General features: G+C 46.1%; 1 protein-coding gene across 2 annotated transcripts in view; it reads right to left on the reverse strand.

Annotated features, from left to right (window-relative positions):
* Positions 1-3448: 3448 nt before the first annotated feature.
* LOC110513404 (E3 ubiquitin-protein ligase UHRF2) overlaps positions 3449-22041 on the reverse strand; it is a 46420-nt gene continuing 27827 nt past the window's right edge. For both annotated transcript variants that reach the window (XM_090191752.1, XM_036936917.2), the window contains exons 4-16: positions 16045-16263; positions 14943-15052; positions 14305-14491; positions 13666-13789; positions 11348-11455; positions 10938-11042; positions 9690-9796; positions 9316-9478; positions 8642-8779; positions 8072-8285; positions 7652-7803; positions 7292-7390; positions 3449-7075 (exon numbers count right to left, since the gene is read on the reverse strand). In XM_090191752.1, coding sequence (XP_090047878.1) covers positions 6929-7075; positions 7292-7390; positions 7652-7803; positions 8072-8285; positions 8642-8779; positions 9316-9478; positions 9690-9796; positions 10938-11042; positions 11348-11455; positions 13666-13789; positions 14305-14491; positions 14943-15052; positions 16045-16263 — 1873 coding nt within the window. In that variant the 3' untranslated portion in view covers positions 3449-6928. The remainder of the gene's footprint in view (positions 7076-7291; positions 7391-7651; positions 7804-8071; positions 8286-8641; positions 8780-9315; positions 9479-9689; positions 9797-10937; positions 11043-11347; positions 11456-13665; positions 13790-14304; positions 14492-14942; positions 15053-16044; positions 16264-22041) is intronic.

Here is a 22041-nt window from a genome sequence, read left to right on the forward strand (position 1 = left end):
GCTCAGATACAGTACGCGTAAATATTGTCAGAGGACTAGCAATGCTATTATCCCTGATCTGCAATTGATTGAATTCAGGGGTGCGTTATGGATTCTAGGGCTGTCTGCACTCCTATTCTCTACCCTTTGCACTCGTACACTCCCCTTTATGGATTTAAAAGCAATGGACTGGTGTGAGGAATATGGTGGAAATACCCACCAGCCATGCTTACACTTCTGGAGAAAGGTAGAGAATACGAACGCATTCCTAGTCATGTTATAAAACGACGCTATTGGGGGATTGACAAGTGTAATAAAATGTTAGTCCACCAGGGAACGCTCCATCTTTCATGATGCCACCAGGATATTCCCTGTTCTGTTATAACCTGCACCATTTTGTATGTATGGCATTAGTTTCACATGCAGAATCCAGGGGTGAACTAAATCCCCTCGACACTAAACTGCCTGCATTCCCCATTTATGTTTGATCCTGAAAATGTGGTCGGAAGTGCCGTATGGATGGTGTTACGCAATTGCAGAGCCTCCAGAGGCCAAATTGAGCTCTACTGCATCGCCAGACGGCTCTCAAATGTTTTAACAATGCGATGGGCTCTGTATAGCGCCGTGTTGACATTGTTTGACCGTAGGTGAGGGCACGAGGTCCTGTATCAACAAAAACTCCCTTCCTTGACAACAGCTCTGCGCTGCTCAGCGAGACGCAAGAAGTGTAAATGCCCTAATTTATGCAGATGCCATATCACTGTCAATGCAGACGGCAGATTGACTGTGTAGCGCCTTCAGATTTAATCTCCTCTATGGGGTTCTCTACCTGGTTTTATAATAGAAAAGTTGCACTGGCATAGCACACATTCCAGAATGCAAGATCAGCAAAGCAATATTTACACTGTTCCACAAGAAACCAAGCCATAGCACAGCACACAGCTCTAATCATCAGCTCAGTAGGTATAGGACCCGGCTCTACTAATCGGCTTATGAAGGTGCAGGACCCGGCTCTACTAATCAGCTCAGTAGGTGCAGGACCCGGCTCTAATAATCAGCTCAGTAGGTATAGGACCCGGCTCTACTAATCAGCTCAGTAGGTATAGGACCCGGCTCTACTAATCAGCTCAGTAGGTTCAGGGTCCGGCTCAACTAATCTGCTCAGAAGGTAAAGGACCAGGCTACTAATCAGCTCAGTGGGTGCAGGACCGGGCTCTACTAATCAGCTCAGTAGGTACAGGACCCAGATCCTCTAATCATTTCATTTTGCAAAGGACCCGGCTCTACTTATAAGCTCAGGAGGTACAGGACCCGGCTCTACTAATCAGCTCAGTAGGTACAGGACCCGGCTCTACAAATCAGCTCAGTGGGTACAGGACCCAGCTCTACTAATCAGCTCAGTAGGTACAGGACCCGGCTCTACAAATCAGCTCAGTGGGTACAGGACCCAGCTCTACTAATCAGCTCAGTGGGTACAGGACCCGGCTCTACTAATCAGCTCAGTGGGTACAGGACCCGGCTCTACTAATCAGCTCAGTGGGTACAGGACCCGGCTCTACTAATCAGCTCAGTAGGTACAGGACCCGGCTCTACTAATCAGCCCAGTAGATAGTAGGTGCAGGGTCCGGCTCTACTAATCAGCTCAGTAGGTACAGGACCCAGCTCTACTAATCAGCTCAGTAGGTACAGGACCCGGCTCTACTAATCAGCTCAGTAGGTACAGGACCCAGCTCTACTAATCAGCTCAGTAGGTACAGGACCCGGCTCTACTAATCAGCTCAGTAGGTACAGGACCCGGCTCTACTAATCATCTCAGTAGGTACACGGTCCGGCTTAACTAATCAACTCAATAGGTAAAGGACCCGGCTCTACTAATCAGCTCAGTAGGTACAGGACCCAGATCCTCTAATCATTTCATTTTGCAAAGGACCCGGCTCTACTTATAAGCTCAGGAGGTACAGGACCCGGCTCTACTAATCAGCTCAGTAGGTTCAGGACCCGGCTCTACTAATCAGCTCAGTAGGTACAGGACCCGGCTCTACAAATCAGCTCAGTGGGTACAGGACCCAGCTCTACTAATCAGCTCAGTGGGTACAGGACCCGGCTCTACTAATCAGCTCAGTGGGTACAGGACCCGGCTCTACTAATCAGCTCAGTGGGTACAGGACCCGGCTCTACTAATCAGCTCAGTAGGTACAGGACCCGGCTCTACTAATCAGCCCAGTAGATAGTAGGTGCAGGGTCCGGCTCTACTAATCAGCTCAGTAGGTACAGGACCCAGCTCTACTAATCAGCTCAGTAGGTACAGGACCCGGCTCTACTAATCAGCTCAGTAGGTACAGGACCCAGCTCTACTAATCAGCTCAGTAGGTACAGGACCCGGCTCTACTAATCAGCTCAGTAGGTACAGGACCCGGCTCTACTAATCATCTCAGTAGGTACACGGTCCGGCTTAACTAATCAACTCAATAGGTAAAGGACCCGGCTCTACTAATCAGCTCAGTAGGTACAGGACCCGGCTCTACTAATCATCTCAGTAGGTACACGGTCCGGCTTAACTAATCAACTCAATAGGTAAAGGACCCGGCTCTACTAATCAGCTCAGTAGGTACAGGACCCGGCTCTACTAATCATCTCAGTAGGTACACGGTCCGGCTTAACTAATCAACTCAATAGGTAAAGGACCCGGCTCTACTAATCAGCTCAGTAGGTACAGGACCCGGCTCTACTAATCATCTCAGTAGGTACACGGTCCGGCTCAACTAATCAACTCAATAGGTAAAGGACCCGGCTCTACTAATCAGCTCAGTGGGTGCAGGACCCGGCTCTACTAATCAGCTCAATAGATAAAGGACCTGGCTACTAATCAGCTCAGTGGGTGCAGGACCCGGCTCTACTAATCAGCTCAGTGGGTGCAGGACCCGGCTCTACTAATCAGCTCAGTAGGTAGGTATGTGTAAAAGGAGGCCCCCTGTACATCATCATTCTTCCTACATGACCTAAGTAATGTATAGAGAGACAGGGATCTTTATAGAGTGCCTAAATTTACCTCTTTCCACTGTCCTTTTGTTTGGTCTTATATCAATCAGGGAGGCCCATACTGAGGCCCATATTGAGTCTGAAACCAACGTTTCAGGTGAGGCCAGCGGAAGCCTGGTCCCAGATCCATTTGTACCTCCTGGCCAACTCCTATGATCGTTGTCTACACCAGTTTTTCCCCAACTCCAGTCGTGCAGGACACCCAACAGAAGACAATGTTGTAGTAGCCCCAGACCAATTCACCTGATTCAACTCATTAAGGGCTTGATGATTAGTTGAATCAGGTGTGCTTGTCCGAGGCTACAACGTGTGTTGTTGGGTGTACTGAAGGACTAGAGTTGGGAAACACTGATCTACAGCACAAAACAGAACTGGGACCAGGCTAAAGTCCACTATCCTCCTCTAATGTAAAGGAAACTAAACAGGCAAGTTGTTGTTTTCTGGAATCAAAATATTTAATTAGGTACATATGAAGTATTATTATACCATGTATAAAATTTCAGATCACAATATGAAGCAATGAAACTCTTCATTCAGGCTGACACAGCAGCAGGTAAAGTTTGCCACAAAAATAACTACAGATTAAAATAGAATAGGCAACTAAAAGTATAGAAAAATGGCATACGTTGTAGTAGTATAGGAAATGATAGACATCACTTTTTTTCTTTTCAACATATTTTCTTTTTAACAAGTACAATAAAAACAGAGAACATTAATGCTGAAGCGAAGCATCCACTTGACGTCTAGAGAACTGTGAGTACTGTAGTCCACGGTAGGGGTCGGTACGGTACAAGACTGGGGGGCAGGTAGGGTTGCAAAAGTTTCTCAAATGTTTTCCAGAAATCCCTGTTGGAAGGAGTCCTGGATTTCCTGTTTTTCTCCCCCCTGATTCCGTGAATCTTTCAACCAGGATTTCTGGAAAACCTGGGAATTTTGGAAAGTTACCGGAATTTTGCAACCCTAGGGACAGGGGGGGGGACGAAGAGAAGCTCAAAGGAGGAGGACACGATTAGCTTGCCAGTCAATGCAGAAGAACATTTCTGTTTTGTATATAAAGCACTTCGAGCAGTAGGTAGGAAGGAAGTAATAAACATCACAGTTTGCTGCTTTAGAGACCATAGCATTATTTAAACCATTTTGCATTTGCATGTCTTTAAAAAAATCCTGAAATATTTTAAAGAAAAAGGACAGTCAAGGAACAGAGGAGAAAGGGAGGAACATCACCACAAGAACAGACAGACAAGGAACAGAGGAGAAAGGGAGGAACATCACCACAAGAACAGACAGACAAGGAACAGAGGAGAAAGGGAGGAACATCACCACAAGAACAGACAGACAAGGAACAGAGGAGAAAGGGAGGAACATCACCACAAGAACAGACAGACAAGGAACAGAGGAGAAAGGGAGGAACATCACCACAAGAACAGACAGACAAGGAACAGAGGAGAAAGGGAGGAACATCACCACAAGAACAGACAGACAAGGAACAGAGGAGAAAGGGAGGAACATCACCACAAGAACAGACAGACAAGGAACAGAGGAGAAAGGGAGGAACATCACCACAAGAACAGACAGACAAGGAACAGAGGAGAAAGGGAGGAACATCACCACAAGAACAGACAGACAAGGAACAGAGGAGAAAGGGAGGAACATCACCACAAGAACAGACAGACAAGGAACAGAGGAGAAAGGGAGGAACATCACCACAAGAACAGACAGACAAGGAACAGAGGAGAAAGGGAGGAACATCACCACAAGAACAGACAGACAAGGAACAGAGGAGAAAGGGAGGAACATCACCACAAGAACAGACAGACAAGGAACAGAGGAGAAAGGGAGGAACATCACCACAAGAACAGACAGACAAGGAACAGAGGAGAAAGGGAGGAACATCACCACAAGAACAGACAGACAAGGAACAGAGGAGAAAGGGAGGAACATCACCACAAGAACAGACAGACAAGGAACAGAGGAGAAAGGGAGGAACATCACCACAAGAACAGACAGACAAGGAACAGAGGAGAAAGGGAGGAACATCACCACAAGAACAGACAGACAAGGAACAGAGGAGAAAGGGAGGAACATCACCACAAGAACAGACAGACAAGGAACAGAGGAGAAAGGGAGGAACATCACCACAAGAACAGACAGGCAAGGAACAGAGGAGAAAGGGAGGAACATCACCACAAGAACAGACAGACAAGGAACAGAGGAGAAAGGGAGGAACATCACCACAAGAACAGACAGACAAGGAACAGAGGAGAAAGGGAGGAACATCACCACAAGAACAGACAGGCAAGGAACAGAGGAGAAAGGGAGGAACATCACCACAAGAACAGACAGACAAGGAACAGAGGAGAAAGGGAGGAACATCACCACAAGAACAGACAGACAAGGAACAGAGGAGAAAGGGAGGAACATCACCACAAGAACAGACAGACAAGGAACAGAGGAGAAAGGGAGGAACATCACCACAAGAACAGACAGACAAGGAACAGAGGAGAAAGGGAGGAACATCACCACAAGAACAGACAGACAAGGAACAGAGGAGAAAGGGAGGAACATCACCACAAGAACAGACAGACAAGGAACAGAGGAGAAAGGGAGGAACATCACCACAAGAACAGACAGGCAAGGAACAGAGGAGAAAGGGAGGAACATCACCACAAGAACAGACAGACAAGGAACAGAGGAGAAAGGGAGGAACATCACCACAAGAACAGACAGACAAGGAACAGAGGAGAAAGGGAGGAACATCACCACAAGAACAGACAGGCAAGGAACAGAGGAGAAAGGGAGGAACCTCTTTAAAGGTCCAACGCAGACATTTTTTATCTCAATATTCAAATCATTTCTAGGAAACAATTAAGCTAGCCTCGTACAAACCATCCTGGATATCCGTGTAGGGAAACAGAATGTGAACTCGCGAGACAAGGGTGGTTCGTACAAGGCTACAACAAAGTACCTTACTGTGATTGTTTTCAATAAAAAACAAATCAAAAATAGCTCCTTATATAGCTTGAAGAACTTTGCTAGGACTGTCTGGGAGTGGTTTGAGTGGGGAAGGGAAAACTAAGCATTTGCTGCTATTGGCAGAGAGGTTTGGACCTCTTTCTTATTGGTCTATTAACTAATTTACCACACGGTGATGTCACCATGGAAGGCCAAACTCCATTCCACCAAAACAGGCTGAAATTTCAGGCAGTCTTTTCAAACAGCTCTTACATTAAAAGGCCATTATCATACTTTTCACAATTTCACAGTATTATTACAACCTCGGTGTGGAAATATATATAAAACAAGAAAATCTAGTTTTTGACTGCACAGGGTCTTTAAAAGAATGAACCCATTTGTGTCTAAAGATCAAATCGACCAGTAATAAAGAAATAACCTTTAACATTGTACACTACATTTCCCATCAACCCTCTCTCCTAGGTGGTAATCCCTGACCCCCTCTCAATGGAGGCTAAGTAGCGTTAGCATACTTAGAGACATTCTCTACATGGCTATGGTTAGCATTAGCATCCTCTCTGGCTGTTCCTCACATGGACAGGTAGATGGCGATGAACTGATGAGTTCTGTGGACTGGGGATGTGGAAAATTAGAGAGGGAGGGAGAGAGGGAAATCATGGGGGGGGGGTTCAGGGGGTGTTGGTACCCAGGGATGGGAACCCATTGGGGGTGTAGGGGCATTGTGCTCCAGGCTCTCCTGGGGCTTGGATGACTTCAGGCTGGTGACGTAAATGGGGACAGTCCAAGTCCAACAGGTGGGGTCAGTCCCTGCTGCCTAGGAGATGGAGGGTGTGTGTATACTGTGTACCAATGTATGAATAAGTGTGTATGCCTATGTTTGTTTGTATGCATTATGGGTCTGTGTGTAACTGTTTGGGTAAGTGCAGGTGTCTTGTCCTCATCGGCCCTTGCTATAGCCAGGAAAGAACTGGTCCAGCAGCAGCTGTAGAGTCTTGTTTAGGACCATGACGTAATCCTTCCCCAGGTCGTGGCGACAGGCAGGGCAGGTATACACCTCAGCACGGAACGACCGCTGGAGACAGGTCTGGGGTAGACCAGGAACAGACCGAGAATGCCACAGGTCAGTCAGAAGTCAAAGAACGACAACTCCTTAACTGTACAGTGCCATATGGTCACTTCTACACCTGTATCTTTATGTGTATGAAATCATAAAACCACAATCGGACAATAATCACTACATTTAAAACAGCAGATTCAGTTGAAACCTTGAACCCGACACACACAGTTTGTGGACACCAACCTTGCACACGTTGTGTGTACAGACGGTGGTGATGGGCTGGTAGGCTAGCTCCTGGCAGCAGACACACATAAACGTCTGTTCCACCTTCCTCAGGAAGTTCTAAAGAAACAGAGACAGGAAGTACAGGTACAGACATCACCATGGAAACCGTAGCTTCACATCCATCATAATAGTTGTTTCAGTATTAGTCTTAAATCAGAACTGTGTGTCGGTGTAATATTGGTTGTATACAATTAATTAAGGGGACGGAGTTGTCAGCTGCTGTTGTGTTCGTTTAGATGTTGTTTGTGCGGTTGCCATGGCGTCTGCTGTACTGTGCCTTGTTGCGTCATGGCATGTCACATTGTGACCTTTACGTACCGGCCCCTCCTTGAGGTGTCCCGTGGCCTCGTCCCAGTTCTTTCTGTTGGGCTGGTCTTCCTTTATGAGGCTTTGCTGCTGCTCTGTCAGTTGGAACGCCTCCTCCATCTTCTGACGCTTGGCTCGGGGCTCTGTCGATTCCTTACACACCTCTGAGAGACGCATACCAACACACATTGTTTACGGATGCATGGACACATATCGTATGGGTAATATTTTATTTGACACCTTTAAAACACCCCCGAAATGCTTTGGCATATCTAGTTCTATATCTATTGGAAATGTCCCAGTTTCCCTAGCGGCAATTCCGCCCATGCATACATAGCAGTGCACCAGATATAAACTGTACACCTAAAGGTAACAAAAACCCATCTCTCTTCTGTCTCTGGCCTATATCCCTAGCGGCGTCTCAACAGGTACCTGTCTCCTGACTGCCGTTACTCTGTGACTGGTCTGTACCCTCCATGGGCTTCTCTTCCTCTTCTTCATCCTCCTCCTCCTTCACCTTCTTCTTCAGAGGTTGTAGCCGCGGCCGGCCCCGTCCAGGGTGCTTCTTGCTCCTGCTGGACCCTGGCCGAGCATTAGCCTCCTTCTTGGTCTTGTTGGCCATGGCCTCCACGTAGCCTGGAGGATACTGTAGAGACAAAGAGAGACAGATGAAAATAAAATGGCGACCAGAGAGACACTGTAGAGTAGAGGCACAAAGACAGGAAAATGAAAACATCGGCAAGTATTACAATGCATTATAACTAACTCATAATGCACAATGATAGGCAAGAGGATACTGTACTAAACGCACATGAACAGTCAGACAGACAAAAATATCAACATGAACAAACAAAGGACACAGAACTACACACAATGGAGAGTCTGCTCAGTTTTACATTCAATTGAGAAATTAAGACATAAGAGACAACAGCAGTCATAACCAAACCCCCGTCCTCTCATACGGTTATAATGTCCTAGAAAACAGCACCGTAAACCCCTCACCTGCACAGCCAGGCCCAGTGTCTGGATGCGCGCCAGCCCCTCAGGTGTCCAGGGAGCAGGCTCCAGGTCATCCCTTCGCAGCAAGTACCTCCACACCAGGAAACCACACTTCCCTTTCTCTGGCCAGTACTTCACCACCTGAGACACATTAGAAATAGAATGACTGACCATCCCCAGAACAGACTACAACGTGGAGGCCCGTTCTAGTAATTATAACTGTATGGGTACATAATGCCCCATTGATGTTGATGCTGTTTAACTAACTGGAGTTTCATGGTGAGACAGGAACAACACTAAAAATGTGATTAGATTTGTTTGTGGTAATCAGGGATTCATCTCAAAGATAACATGTATTTTCTCATCGTGTCTTGTTTGAGAAGCAACATCCCTGAAACTACGTGGGTTGAGATTACCGTTCTGGTCTATCTGGGGAAATCAACATGGTGCTCAAAAGGCAAACATAAAGGTTCCAAAAGGACATGATATTCAGTCCATGTTCCTGAGAGGGGAATGTTAGTGCCCTATGATTGGGAGTCCCATAGGGCGGCGCACAATTGGCCCAGCGTCGTCCGGGTTAGGTTTTGGCCGGGGTAGGCCGTCATTGTAAATAAGAATATGTTCTTAACTGACTTGCCTAGTTAAATAAAGATGAATTAAAATAAAAGCGAGTGTACCTTGTAGATGCCATCGTATCGGTTGCCCTCCTCCGGAGCGTACTTGCTGATACGTCGGCCCTTGGAGCTCCGCACCACCCTCACCGGCTTCCCCGCACGCCAATTCCTGGATTCCGCCCCATCCTTGTCGTTGATGGGGGCGTCACAGTTCAGCGCCAGGGCCCTGAAAGGTCAAGGGTTAAAGGTCACGTGATGACTAGAACTAGTGGATGTTCCTGAAACCAGTTAAATAATTGATCTGTGTTATAATTGTGTGTTGATGTTTTTGATGTGGGACGACCCCCCCCCCCAAAAAAGGTCTGATAGTGACAAAAGGTATCTATTTGAAACGTCAGGGAGAGAAACAGGCCAGGCCAGTGCTTTGTTTGCTGTACCTGTTGTAGTGGGTCAGGGTCTGGTCAAAGGAATGCTCCCCAATGCGCTTGTTCCCTGAAAGGTCGCGACCCCCGCTGCCTGTGTAGGTGAACTCATCTCCCCTGTCCTGAGGGGTAACGTAGAGGTCATAGGGTTAAAAAGAGAGAGACACACACACACCTCTTAAAAATACTGTCTCTGCACATACTAGCTAATCCTTGTATTTTTTTGCTGGGTAAGTGGAAATCTCTTATGACAGCTCAAAGCACACAGCTAAATCAACATAGTTACAATTCGAAATCCAGTCAAAATGGCTAAATCCATCCTTGGTAAAATGTTATATATGACTTGTAGGATATTTGTGTCTAAAATAAATTGTGAGAATTGGCGTTGGAAACGCCTTTCATCTGTAAATGTTGATTTCATAACCATCATATTGTTGTAACGTGATGACATGGTGTGTGGTCCTCCCACTGAGACTTGTGAAACCATGCGGTGGATTGGGCTACAGATGAAATAACCTATGAACTTCACAGGGTGGGGGAAGTGAACCGTGGTGATCTTGATGCTCCTTTCCAATTAAAGGCTCTTAATCTGATGACATGATGATTGACACTTGACTGTCTTTGACAAATAAAAATATTCTTGCTCTAATAATCTCGAGTAGACTAGTTCACCTGAACAGTCTACCCACACTGTACCTGCAGCCTGTTGGCTATAGAGCGCCAAGAGCACATTCGCTATTTAACAAAACCGTTTTAGTGACAAACTATCTGTGGAGTTGAAAATGTGATGGAAACACATTGAACTTTTAACTTTTATTTGGTACATGAAAACTTAAGTGGAAAGAGTACATTGTGTGCACTACGTCATTACTCACTGATTTTAGAATATTCGTATGAAAATCTGTCACCAATTGGATGGAAACCTAGCTAATGTGAAAACATTCATCATAGCGCTGTGCATTCTCCAGAGCTATGCTGTACAGTGACCATCCTTTAAGAAAGTCAAACGTGTTAGTGGGAGCAAGAGAGACAGCGGTGTGAGAACCAGATAGATGGGTAGACTACCATCCTCCCCCAGTGTCTACCAGGCTAAAAGGGCCAGCGCAAACAGCATGGGACATCAGAGGGTCTGCCAGACAGAGGAGGGAAAACCGGGAGAAAGAGATCTCCCTCCACCTGTTTTTTCTCCTACACTCCCACGCTCCTAGATTGCTTAGCTCAAACACAACGACAGACACAAAATAAAAAAAGAAAGACACCCACCACTTCATCTTCGAAGCCCCCAGCCAGCACCAGCGAATAGGAGCCATCGTTACTGCGGCCGTGGATACCTCCCACGTGGGGCCTGTGCACTCCCGCCTCGCTCACCTTGGAACACAGGAAGGGAGAAGATAGTTAGAGGGAGTGAACAGGAGTGGGGGAGAGTCAGGATGGGTGATATGGGGGGGGCTTCGTGATACTGGCTATGTAAGCAAATCCTTAGTGTCAGAATATTAGGTAACTATGAACCTCTAAAGTTAACTGAAAATAACTATATTTTCCAGAGTCAACATCTTCATGATTAGAAAATATTACATTTTCTCTGTTCTCTCCGAGTTTCTGAGAAATCACCAAACCTGCATCACCCCAACTGTATGGTCACATGGTACCAAACCTCGTTTCCATTGGCTCACCTGAACGCGGAACTTCCATGCTGTTCCCACGGGAACCCCAGGTACGGGCCCGTAATGGTTGGAGGGGACGATGGTACATTCCTTAGTGCGCCCCACACAGGCCATACCCTGTAACATCAACATGGCATTTAGCAGAAGGACTTAATCATGCATGCTTTAGCTAGCATGTATTCACACGTTGGACCACACACACTCACACACACACACACATTACATAAATCAAGGACTTCCTAGTACAAGCTTTAGCTACCATATAGCCTAATCAGACCTGAATAGCATTGTATGTATAACAAGAATCCATTTTCCGGGCTGGAAATGAATATTTTATTAAAGTGTTGGACAATTTGATTCATTCCTCAGTGTTTCTCTCTCATAACATTCCCAAACCATGAGTAACCCCCCCCCCCCCCCAAAAAAAAAACACCTTGTTTAGCACATAAATACATACTAATGTACAGAATAGTCTGTTTTCAATTAGCATTCAATGCGTTCCAAATGGCACTAAATTCCCTATATAGTGCACTGCTTTTGACCAGAACCTTATGGGCCCTGATCAAAAGTAGTGCACTACATAGGGAATAGGGTCCCGTTTGGTACACATCCATGGTGTATTTCTGGGAAACAATGGGGTTAGCTATTTTCCCCTACTTTGGTTCCAGGAAAAGAACTTCACTCTGCTGAGTCATTTTAAATATCATTGTTACCATCGCCTCACAGTGTGAGAGGGAAACAGCAAACACTGTTGTGGCTTAGTCAGAGTAACTTACCGAGGGCCTGTCTGTGTTACCTGGGCCTGGGTTGCGTTCAGTAGAACACATTGTAGCAAAACATTTTAAATGGCATAGTTACCATCGCCTCACAGTGTGAGAGGGAGTTAGCCAACACAGAATAACACACATCTTAGTGAGAGCAGAGGAACTTACTGTGGGCCTGGGTCATGTTCAGTAGGCACCAAACAGAAGACTACTGAGTAAAATGGGAAGGCACAACCTGGACTTGTCCAATAAGAAATAATACTAATTTTAGTTTGACATTGCAAAGTACAGTTTTGTTCAGTAGGGCACACTGACACAAAACATTTTGCAACAGAAAACAAAAATGAGTAGTTCTTAATTGAAGTCCAGGTTGTCCATCCCTGTCTCAGTCCGTTCTCTTCGGGTTCGGTGAATAATGAACATACCCAAGCTTGGCCACTGCTACCTGTTGCCAATTGACACGTTCAGGAGCACTCAGTAACTCCGCTACCAAGCCGTGAACAAGAGATCTACTTTGTTCTGCTAACACTGACTCAACAGGCCAACGGCTTCTGTTAGCGGAACAAAGTGCTAGACAATGACAGTCCTGTTCGCCACCCCGTGTGTGTGTGTCTCACTCATTCTGTCTGCTGCCAAAAGAACCAAGGAGGTCCTCCTTCTGAGTGAGGCATTAAAATATGAGCTCCAGTCCAGGCCAAGATATCGCCTCTTTCTTCCGTTGAAATATGCAATGAGTCAAACAAATTAAGTTACCCCACATAGCTTAGCTAGAGTCCTTGACAGCCAGAGAACAAATTTGAAGAATCGTTTCAAATTCCAAATTCTCTCCCCAGTTCCCCCTTTAGAATTTTGATAACCACAAATAGTGATTCTGCCAATGCCCATGACCTGATCTGACCCAGGGTTGGGATCAATTCCATTTCAATTCTGCTGAAACTGAGAATTAATAACTTTACTTACTGACTGAATTTAAAAATGGAATTGGCCCCAACTCCCTGGTGTAACCCGTGTCATTAGGAAATATTAGGCTATATCCCAAATGGCAACCTATTCCCTACATAGTGCACTACTTTGTTTTAAAGTAGTGCACTGTATGTAGGGAATAGGGTGCCATTTGGGACATAACCTTAGTCCCTCACCTTGGGCCCAGGGGTTAGTGTCAAGGACCCTGTCTGTCTCACCTTGCCCCAGTCTCTCTGGCTCTCTGTATGGGCCCAGGGGTTAGTGTCAAGGGCCCCGTCTGTCTCACTTTGCCCCAGTCCCTCTCTGTATGGGCCCAGGGGTTAGTGTCAAGGGCCCCGTCTGTCTCACCTTGCCCCAATCCCTCTCTGTATGGGCCCAGGGGTTAGTGTCGTAGACCATGTTTCTCACCTTGCCCCAATCCCTCTCTGTATGGGCCCAGGGGTTAGTGTCGTAGACCATGTGTCTCACCTTGCCCCAGTCCCTCTGGCTCTCTGTATGGGCCCAGGGGTTAGTGTCGTAGACCATGTGTCTCACCTTGCCCCAGTCCCTCTGGCTCTCTGTATGTGCCCAGGGGTTAGTGTCGTAGACCATGTGTCTCACCTTGCCCCAGTCCCTCTGGCTCTCTGTATGGGCCGAGGGCATCTTGGCTTTCTTCTTACTGGCCTTCAGCTTCTCCCCGGCCTTAACCACCTCACTGGTGTCGTTCTTACAGGTGGGACAGTACCTGCCAATCACAACACAAGAACCATAACTCCCTTACTGATCTACTGCCTCTCAGAGCATGATCAATACAGGAAGTCAATGTAGATGGACAGGAGAGAAACTACTACTGGTAGTATACTGTTGGTGTCAGTGTCTCTGGTATAGACAGTGTGTTACTAAGACATCTATGAGAGAGAAATATGGTACCTACAATAAAATCTATACTGGCACCCAAAGGAAAATATAGAATGTGGAACTTATTCATATGGCTAAAGGCATATCTATATCTCAGTCAGCACTAACATGTAAACATGACTATTACACTCACAATGCATGTTCAATCATTATAGTCAATTGACATCGTGCATCATAATTGCTCCACCAGCCATCAGTGCACAGGTCTACAGGTCTTGTCTACACCCCAAAGGGCACCCTATTCCCTATATAGCGCACTACTTTTGACCAGGGCCCATTGGGTCATCCTGTGTTGAGTATAGCACCCCCCAGGTGGTCTGGGAGGACCAGGTCAGAGCTCACCAGTCCTCGTCGTCAGGTATGGTGGCTAGCGGTGGGTTGAGACAGTATATATGGAAGGCCATGTTACACTCATCACACAGCAGCTGCATATGGGCATCCTGCTTCCCTCCACACACGCAGCACGAGCAGAACCTGCACTCCGACTCGGGGTCCGTCTTGCAGTGCTTACACTCCGGCCCGCTCTTGCCTGGATCCATCCCGGCGCACAAACATACACACACAGACGCACATGTAAACACATACACCGGTGTGCACACACTCACAGACACACAGATACATATGCAAAGAATTGGCACACACACAGGCGAACAAAACCATACGACAAAAACAAATACCCATAAGCCCACACACACCACAAACACACATGCATGTATTGATGCCAATAACCCATGTAATCTTGCCATTTAAATTGAATATGCAGAATGCTATATAAGAAGTATTTGAAATGTATCAATTTCAGGCTAATTGATGAAAACAATTTCAAGTTACTTCTTTGCAGTACCCCCTTGACCTCAGCGCTTCTAGAACAACTGGCATACTAAGTAGACCTATCTCAGCCCTGATTGGCTGTGGTATGCCTCATCTCAGCCCTGATTGGCTGTAGACTGTAGTATTGGTATGAGTGTGCTGAGGCCTACGTTTGAACTGTCCATCTACAGCAGAAAGCGAGTGTGCTCCAGTCTTCTCAATCTGATAGATCTCATCCAGAAACAACAGTTTACAGTCTGGGATGACGTCCCCTGGCCCTCTGGGAAGAGAGGAGGGGAGAGAGAATGTGTTAATCAGTCCATCAGAGCTCCACAGGGAATGTTCTCTACACCCACTCAGCCAGGCTATTAGGATGTTTTGAGGTTAACAAACAGAAATAGAGAAAGTCCTCTTAACTTATGTAAGCAGAAATATCTAAGTTACATAACTGGGATAATCATCTGACCTAGAAGAGAGAAACAGACTTTCCCAACGGAAACTGTCCCATGACAGGTCTCTGTTACCCCAGCATGTCCTCTCTTACCCCTCCCAGCATGTCCTCTCTTACCCCTCCCAGCATGTCCTCTCTTACCCCTCCCAGCATGTCCTCTCTTACCCCTCCCAGCATGTCCCCCCTTACCCCTCCCAGCATGTCCTCTCTTACCCCTCCCAGCATGTCCTCTCTTACCCCTCCCAGCATGTCCTCTCTTACCCCTCCCAGCATGTCCTCTCTTACCCCTCCCAGCATGTCCTCTCTTACCCCTCCCAGCATGTCCTCTCTTACCCCTCCCAGCATGTCCTCTCTTACCCCTCCCAGCATGTCCTCTCTTACCCCTCCCAGCATGTCCCCCCTTACCCTTCCCAGCATGTCATCTCTTACCCCTCCCAGCATGTCCTCTCTTACCCCTCCCAGCATGTCCTCTCTTACCCCTCCCAGCATGTCCTCTCTTACCCCAGCATGTCCTCTCTTACCCCAGCATGTCCTCTCTTACCCCAGCATGTCCTCTCTTACCCCAGCATGTCCTCTCTTACCCCAGCATGTCCTCTCTTACCCCAGCATGTCCTCTCTTACCCCAGCATGTCCTCTCTTACCCCAGCATGTCCTCTCTTACCCCAGCATGTCCTCTCTTACCCCAGCATGTCCTCTCTTACCCCAGCATGTCCTCTCTTACCCCAGCATGTCCTCTCTTACCCCAGCATGTCCTCTCTTACCCCAGCATGTCCTCTCTTACCCCAGCATGTCCTCTCTTACCCCAGCATGTCCTCTCTTACCCCAGCAGGATTCTGATGCGGACCTCCTTGTTGGTCCTGGAGATCTCATTGAGTGCTGTAATCTCAGCATCGAACCAGAAGCCCCTCTCCTCAGGGATCTCTATGTTGTAGTTCACCATGACAACCAGGCCTACCGTGAGCTGGTCCCACCGGAGCAGGGTCCGAGCCCGCGGCCGCACGTTACCGCCACACATCTCCACCACGCCGTTCTCAGGGTAACTAGGGAGCGCAAAGAATATTATCTATCATCCTCCTCCTCAACAACATAACATCTTCCTCAAAATGCATTCATTATGTAAAACATCGACAGGGAGTGTAAATCTCCTAAATGAATTACTCTCAGAGGGAATTGACAGAACTGCTTGGCTAATTCAATGCATGCAAAATGCTCATAAGATGTCAACACACCTGAGTACATTTTCTATGAATTTTGTATTTTTTTTTGGCAAAGTATACTCACTTGAAATGTTCGTAACATATATGCAATATCTGACATTTTAAGTGATACAAATCACACATTCGCATAGATTTTTTGTATAGCAAAATCACAACAAAAAATCTTCAGATACATGTTATTTGTGCAGTAGTGCTATTTTTTTTAGGCGAGGGAGCACATTTATTTTATATAATGACGTCATTTTTCAATCCACATTTGTAGCCCATTGAATATCATTATAGAATATGCATATAATGCATCCTCCAATTGCAACGTCTGCCTATGCCCACACAAAAACCAAGTTAGGGGCATAACTCATTTCAAAATAGACCATCATCACGGTCATTTATGAATGATAATTCACGTTTTACCCGTGAAATATCCAAACAGCATGCCAATCATTTGATCTCCGATCAGTTTCATGGGAATATGCATTTAAATCTTCTTGAATTACTGTTTGAGTGAATTTAAGCAGATGGTGTTAACTATTAGCCTTTCTTCTAGGCACATTTTGTTTAAAGTGTAACAGGGTTGTTATCTTTCCACCTGACACTGCAGAAATACGTATTTCAATGTTTATATTTATTCCTATTGGTTGTTTGAATTTACATATCAGTAAGGTGTTATGCTATTGGTCATGCTTGCAGATAGGTGGAGATCGCAAATGTAAATTCTTCCCAGCCTGATATTGACATGCAAGCGGTATTCACAGTTATTTCAATTCTAAACAGACAAATCAGGAATCAGCCATCAACATACTGTTGTCCTGCACATCTAATGTATTTCCTTTTGTCTATCGTCAGGAACTTCCGTTTATTGTATTTTGTACTATTTTTTGTAAATTGTTGATGTTTGATTACAAAATCCCCAGTCTGATATTGATATGCAAGCCACAAATCTACAGCCATCAACATCTTGTTGATCCTGCACATCGAATGTGCTTCATTGTGTCCATCGTCAGAACAAACACCAATCAATTGGGATCGCTGGACAGCTGTTACGAAAGCTTATATCCTGCCTATCGGCATGCGCTGTTTAGTTTTGGCGCAGGATTTGTTGTTGACTATTCAGCTTCAGATAAGAAATGACTGAGGTGTATTTGGTGTAACATATTATATGCTATTATATTACATTCTGTTATGTAAAATACTTAATGATTAATCATTATGTGATCTTGCGAGACATTCATTCAACTTTGATTTAAATTGACTCAATGAGCACCATTGTGAGAATGATAATCTTCTATTTATAATAATGATAAGATGAGTAAGGCAACAGAGTTAGGCAACAGATCTTGATGAGGGTTATTTTAAGAGATTTGGAGCGCCCTTCAAAATTGTGGCACTGAAAGGACCTCACCGTAACCAAGTGGTCAACATATCGTTCTGGGTTTCACTGCGCAAGTGGAGTTTTATGAACATCAAGGCAGACACGTGGTTAATTTGGATCCTAGATCTCGTTAGTGTGATGACAAGGTTCATGTGGTGGATCACTTTCTCTGTGTACACAATATAGGTGGTACGTTACTGTAAGTTAAGCACTCTGACAGTAGGGTGAGTTCAAGTACGTGGTACATGAGTTCCAAGTCAACCTCAGGAGTTCTGTCTGTGGCAGTTCTTGTTATGTCGCATTTGGCCCATTCAAAGTGGTCAAGCCTCCGACCGACGGGCCTCTGCACAAGCCTACAGTTTATTCCTAATTTGCACCACCACTAGAGAGAGAGAGAGGGGGAAGACAGGTTGGTAAATGGTGGTTTCTTCCCTGTATTTTACCTTTATTTTACTAGGCAAGTCAGTTAAGAACAAATTCTTATTTTCAATGACGGCCTAGGAACAGTGGGTTAACTGCCTGTTCAGGGGCAGAACATTTGTACCTTGTCAGCTCAGGGATTTGAACATGCAACCTTTCGGTTACTAGTCCAACACTCTAACCACTAGGCTACCCTGCCACCCCTCCACTCTAACCACTAGGCTACCCTGCCACCCCTCCACTCTAACCACTAGGCTACCCTGCCGCCCCTCCACTCTAACCACTAGGCTACCCTGCCACCCCTCCACTCTAACCACTAGGCTACCCTGCCACCCCTCCACTCTAACCACTAGGCTACCCTGCCACCCCTCCACTCTAACCACTAGGCTACCCTGCCACCCCTCCACTCTAACCACTAGGCTACCCTGCCACCCCTCCACTCTAACCACTAGGCTACCCTGCCGCCCCTCCACTCTAACCACTAGGCTACCCTGCCGCCCCTCCACTCTAACCACTAGGCTACCCTGCCACCCCTCCACTCTAACCACTAGGCTACCCTGCCACCCCTCCACTCTAACCACTAGGCTACCCTGCCACCCCTCCACTCTAACCACTAGGCTACCCTGCCACTCCTCCACTCTAACCACTAGGCTACCCTGCCACCCCTCCACTCTAACCACTAGGCTACCCTGCCACCCCTCCACTCTAACCACTAGGCTACCCTGCCACCCCTCCACTCTAACCACTAGGCTACCCTGCCACCCCTCCACTCTAACCACTAGGCTACCCTGCCACCCCTCCACTCTAACCACTAGGCTACCCTGCCACCCCTCCACTCTAACCACTAGGCTACCCTGCCACCCCACCACTCTAACCACTAGGCTACCCTGCCACCCCTCCACTCTAACCACTAGGCTACCCTGCCACCCCTCCACTCTAACCACTAGGCTACCCTGCCACCCCTCCACTCTAACCACTAGGCTACCCTGCCACCCTGTATGTTGCTATAGCCTACATATTAATTTAGTTTGTCATTCGATCGTTTTCATGGAACATTAGCGGTAATTTAAAATGTATCAGACTTCATTTTTCCTGAAATATTTTTACCAGTTCAGTGTATTCTCAAATTGAAAAAAAAAAGGTGAGGGAGCACCGTTCACCACACCCCTGTATTTGGGGTCTCCTTGGGTAGTCACTAATCTTTTTCATGCAAGGAACACTGGGTCCAGGTTCACCTCTTTGGATAAATTGATATTTCACACATGCAGGCACTCAGATAGCAAATATAATATGCACTGTGAACTGGGACAAATTCAACGGGCTTAGAGATGTAGAAAGAGTTTGTCAAGTATGTATCACCATAAGAAAAGAGTAAATTATGCAAGTGTAGGCTATACTGTATATGCATGTATGTTTCAAATACAACCCTCCTATTCCCCACATCCCCCAGGTTATCAGAGTTTTACATCAAAAGAATGTCTAATGTATAAAACATAGGATCTCTGTGGCGGAGATCAGGAGAGAAGAGACAACAAGGGGATCTACCATCTACCGTTTCAAAGAGACGGTGTGAAAGCTGGAGACTAGCTCACCTACGTCTGTTGCTTTTCACACACACACACACACACACACACACACACACACACACACACACACACACACACACACACACACACACACACACACACAGAGCTTTCCTCTGACCTTCTCATGCATCTGTCTGACCATCTCATTTGAGTTAGTAACACACTGACTAGACAGATGCATCTTAAATCTTTAACACTCTGCTGAAATACAATCACAGTGGTTTCTGTAGAATTTTGTGCTAATCTTCTCAGCCCATCCTCCATCGTATAAATGTGACAGTGGTGGGGTGATGGAATCCCGACCACAGGAAGACTGTTATTTAGACATTCATTTGACCATTGAATGGATGCTACAACACACATAAGCATGGGGAGGAGGCTTAGCTGCCACTGGCTGTACTATGAAACCTAGATAGAAGTGGACCTGCATTAGGGCTCTGGTCTAAAGTAGTGCACTATAAAGGGAATAGGGTGCCATAGGGCTTTGGCCTAAAGTAGTGCACTATAAAGGGAATAGGGTACCATAGGGCTCTGGCCTAAAGGAGTGCACTATAAAGGGAATAGGGTACCATAGGGCTCTGGTCTAAAGTAGTGCACTATATAGGGAATAGGGTGCCATAGGGCTCTGGCCTAAAGTAGTGCAGTATATAGGGAATAGGGTGCCGTTTCAGACACAACCTCCTCAGTCTGATCGTCCCTCACATTCTCTCTCCCTGCATGTGCTCCCTATACAATCATGTTCATGTCCTGAATATCAATCCGTGGTACCCCACACACACACACCCTCTATAGCCCCCGGGCCAACGCTTTACACAGAGGGAGAGAGAAAGACCAGCATATGGTTCACAGCAACACCTTCTACATGTGTGTGTATGTTCATGTGTGCGTGTCTGTGTGTGAGAGAGAGGGAGTGCATAGGGCCCCCACTGCCTAACACATGTATGCTAATGTGTCCTGTCAATGCAAGTCATTTACGCATTCTACTAGAACTACTATTCAGTCCATCAGCATGACTAGTGTATAGGTGAGTAGATACTAGGGAAGAATGCTTGGGCACAGTAACGGCTTCAAGTCGTCAGTGTGCTGGGACACTGTGTGAGGGTAGCAGGCTAGAGGCACGGATTTCCTTTTTTGGGTGGCGGGGATTACAGAGGCTCCGTAGGGGGAGAACAGAAGTCAATGTGCTGGGACACTGGGAGAGTAACAGGAGGCTCCGTAGGGGGAGAACAGAACAGAAGTCAGTGTTCAGCACACGGTGGTCCACCCCCAACATGGGCCACACAGACCCTCATACTGTACATGGTACCTAGGAGGAGCTGGAAGCAGGGATTCTAGAATGTAATTTAGAATTTCGGTTTTAGATTGTGGAATTTAGAGTGTTGACTGGAGAGACTGTGATCAACATTATAAGTAGACAACCAGACAGATCTCATGTACAGCATGTAGAGGAGAGATGTGAAAACCTATATCGTTTTGCTGGGTCCCATGGCTGTCAGATAAGCTGCATGGTTTGATAGAGTCTCTGGGTTCAGATGAGGAGCCACACACACACACAGCTGTTCTTAGTTGAGCGTAATTACTCCATGGTAGCATCACGGGTGAAATTATCACATTCTGTTAACCTCTCTGTTAATTTGTAATTGAGGATTTAAATGGAAACGAGGAAAAAAAAATTCAAGATCTGTTTAATCACATTTAATCTGAAAACAAGAGGGAGGATAAGTGAAGTGAAGTGCATTGAGAGGACAGTGGGGGAGTAATTTACTAGCAGGAAGGCAGTCCTGGTTGGATCTATTCACGCAATACAAGGTTGCCAAGTCTGTTGTAACAGCGGCATTATTTTATAATTCAATGGACCTGCAGGCATTTGGTCTCAGTCTGCCTTTAGCAATAGTGAAATACACTGAATGAAAATACACTGAATTCGATCTGTTACATCTAAGTACCAGGTTTTATCAATGCAGCTAAATTAGAAAGGGGGGGGGGGGTAGCTACCACATTACTGAAATTGCATGGTCTCTGCGGTAATATATTCCTTCTGATCTATTTTATATAACCATATAATCTGATAATTGTATTATTTAGCCTATCCAGGTTTTTTTTCTGGTTGGATGTACGTACATGCACTGGTTGGCCCAAATACTAGATGGACCATAAGCCAGATCTGAGATGCTTGTAGGTATAGAAAAACAGGCAACAACAAAAACGCAGAGGATTCTTTATCTT

The sequence above is a fragment of the Oncorhynchus mykiss genome, chromosome 12 (assembly GCF_057628025.1).
Source record: "Oncorhynchus mykiss isolate SJ-2025 chromosome 12, ASM5762802v1, whole genome shotgun sequence".
Classification (NCBI taxonomy): Eukaryota; Metazoa; Chordata; class Actinopteri; order Salmoniformes; family Salmonidae; genus Oncorhynchus; species Oncorhynchus mykiss.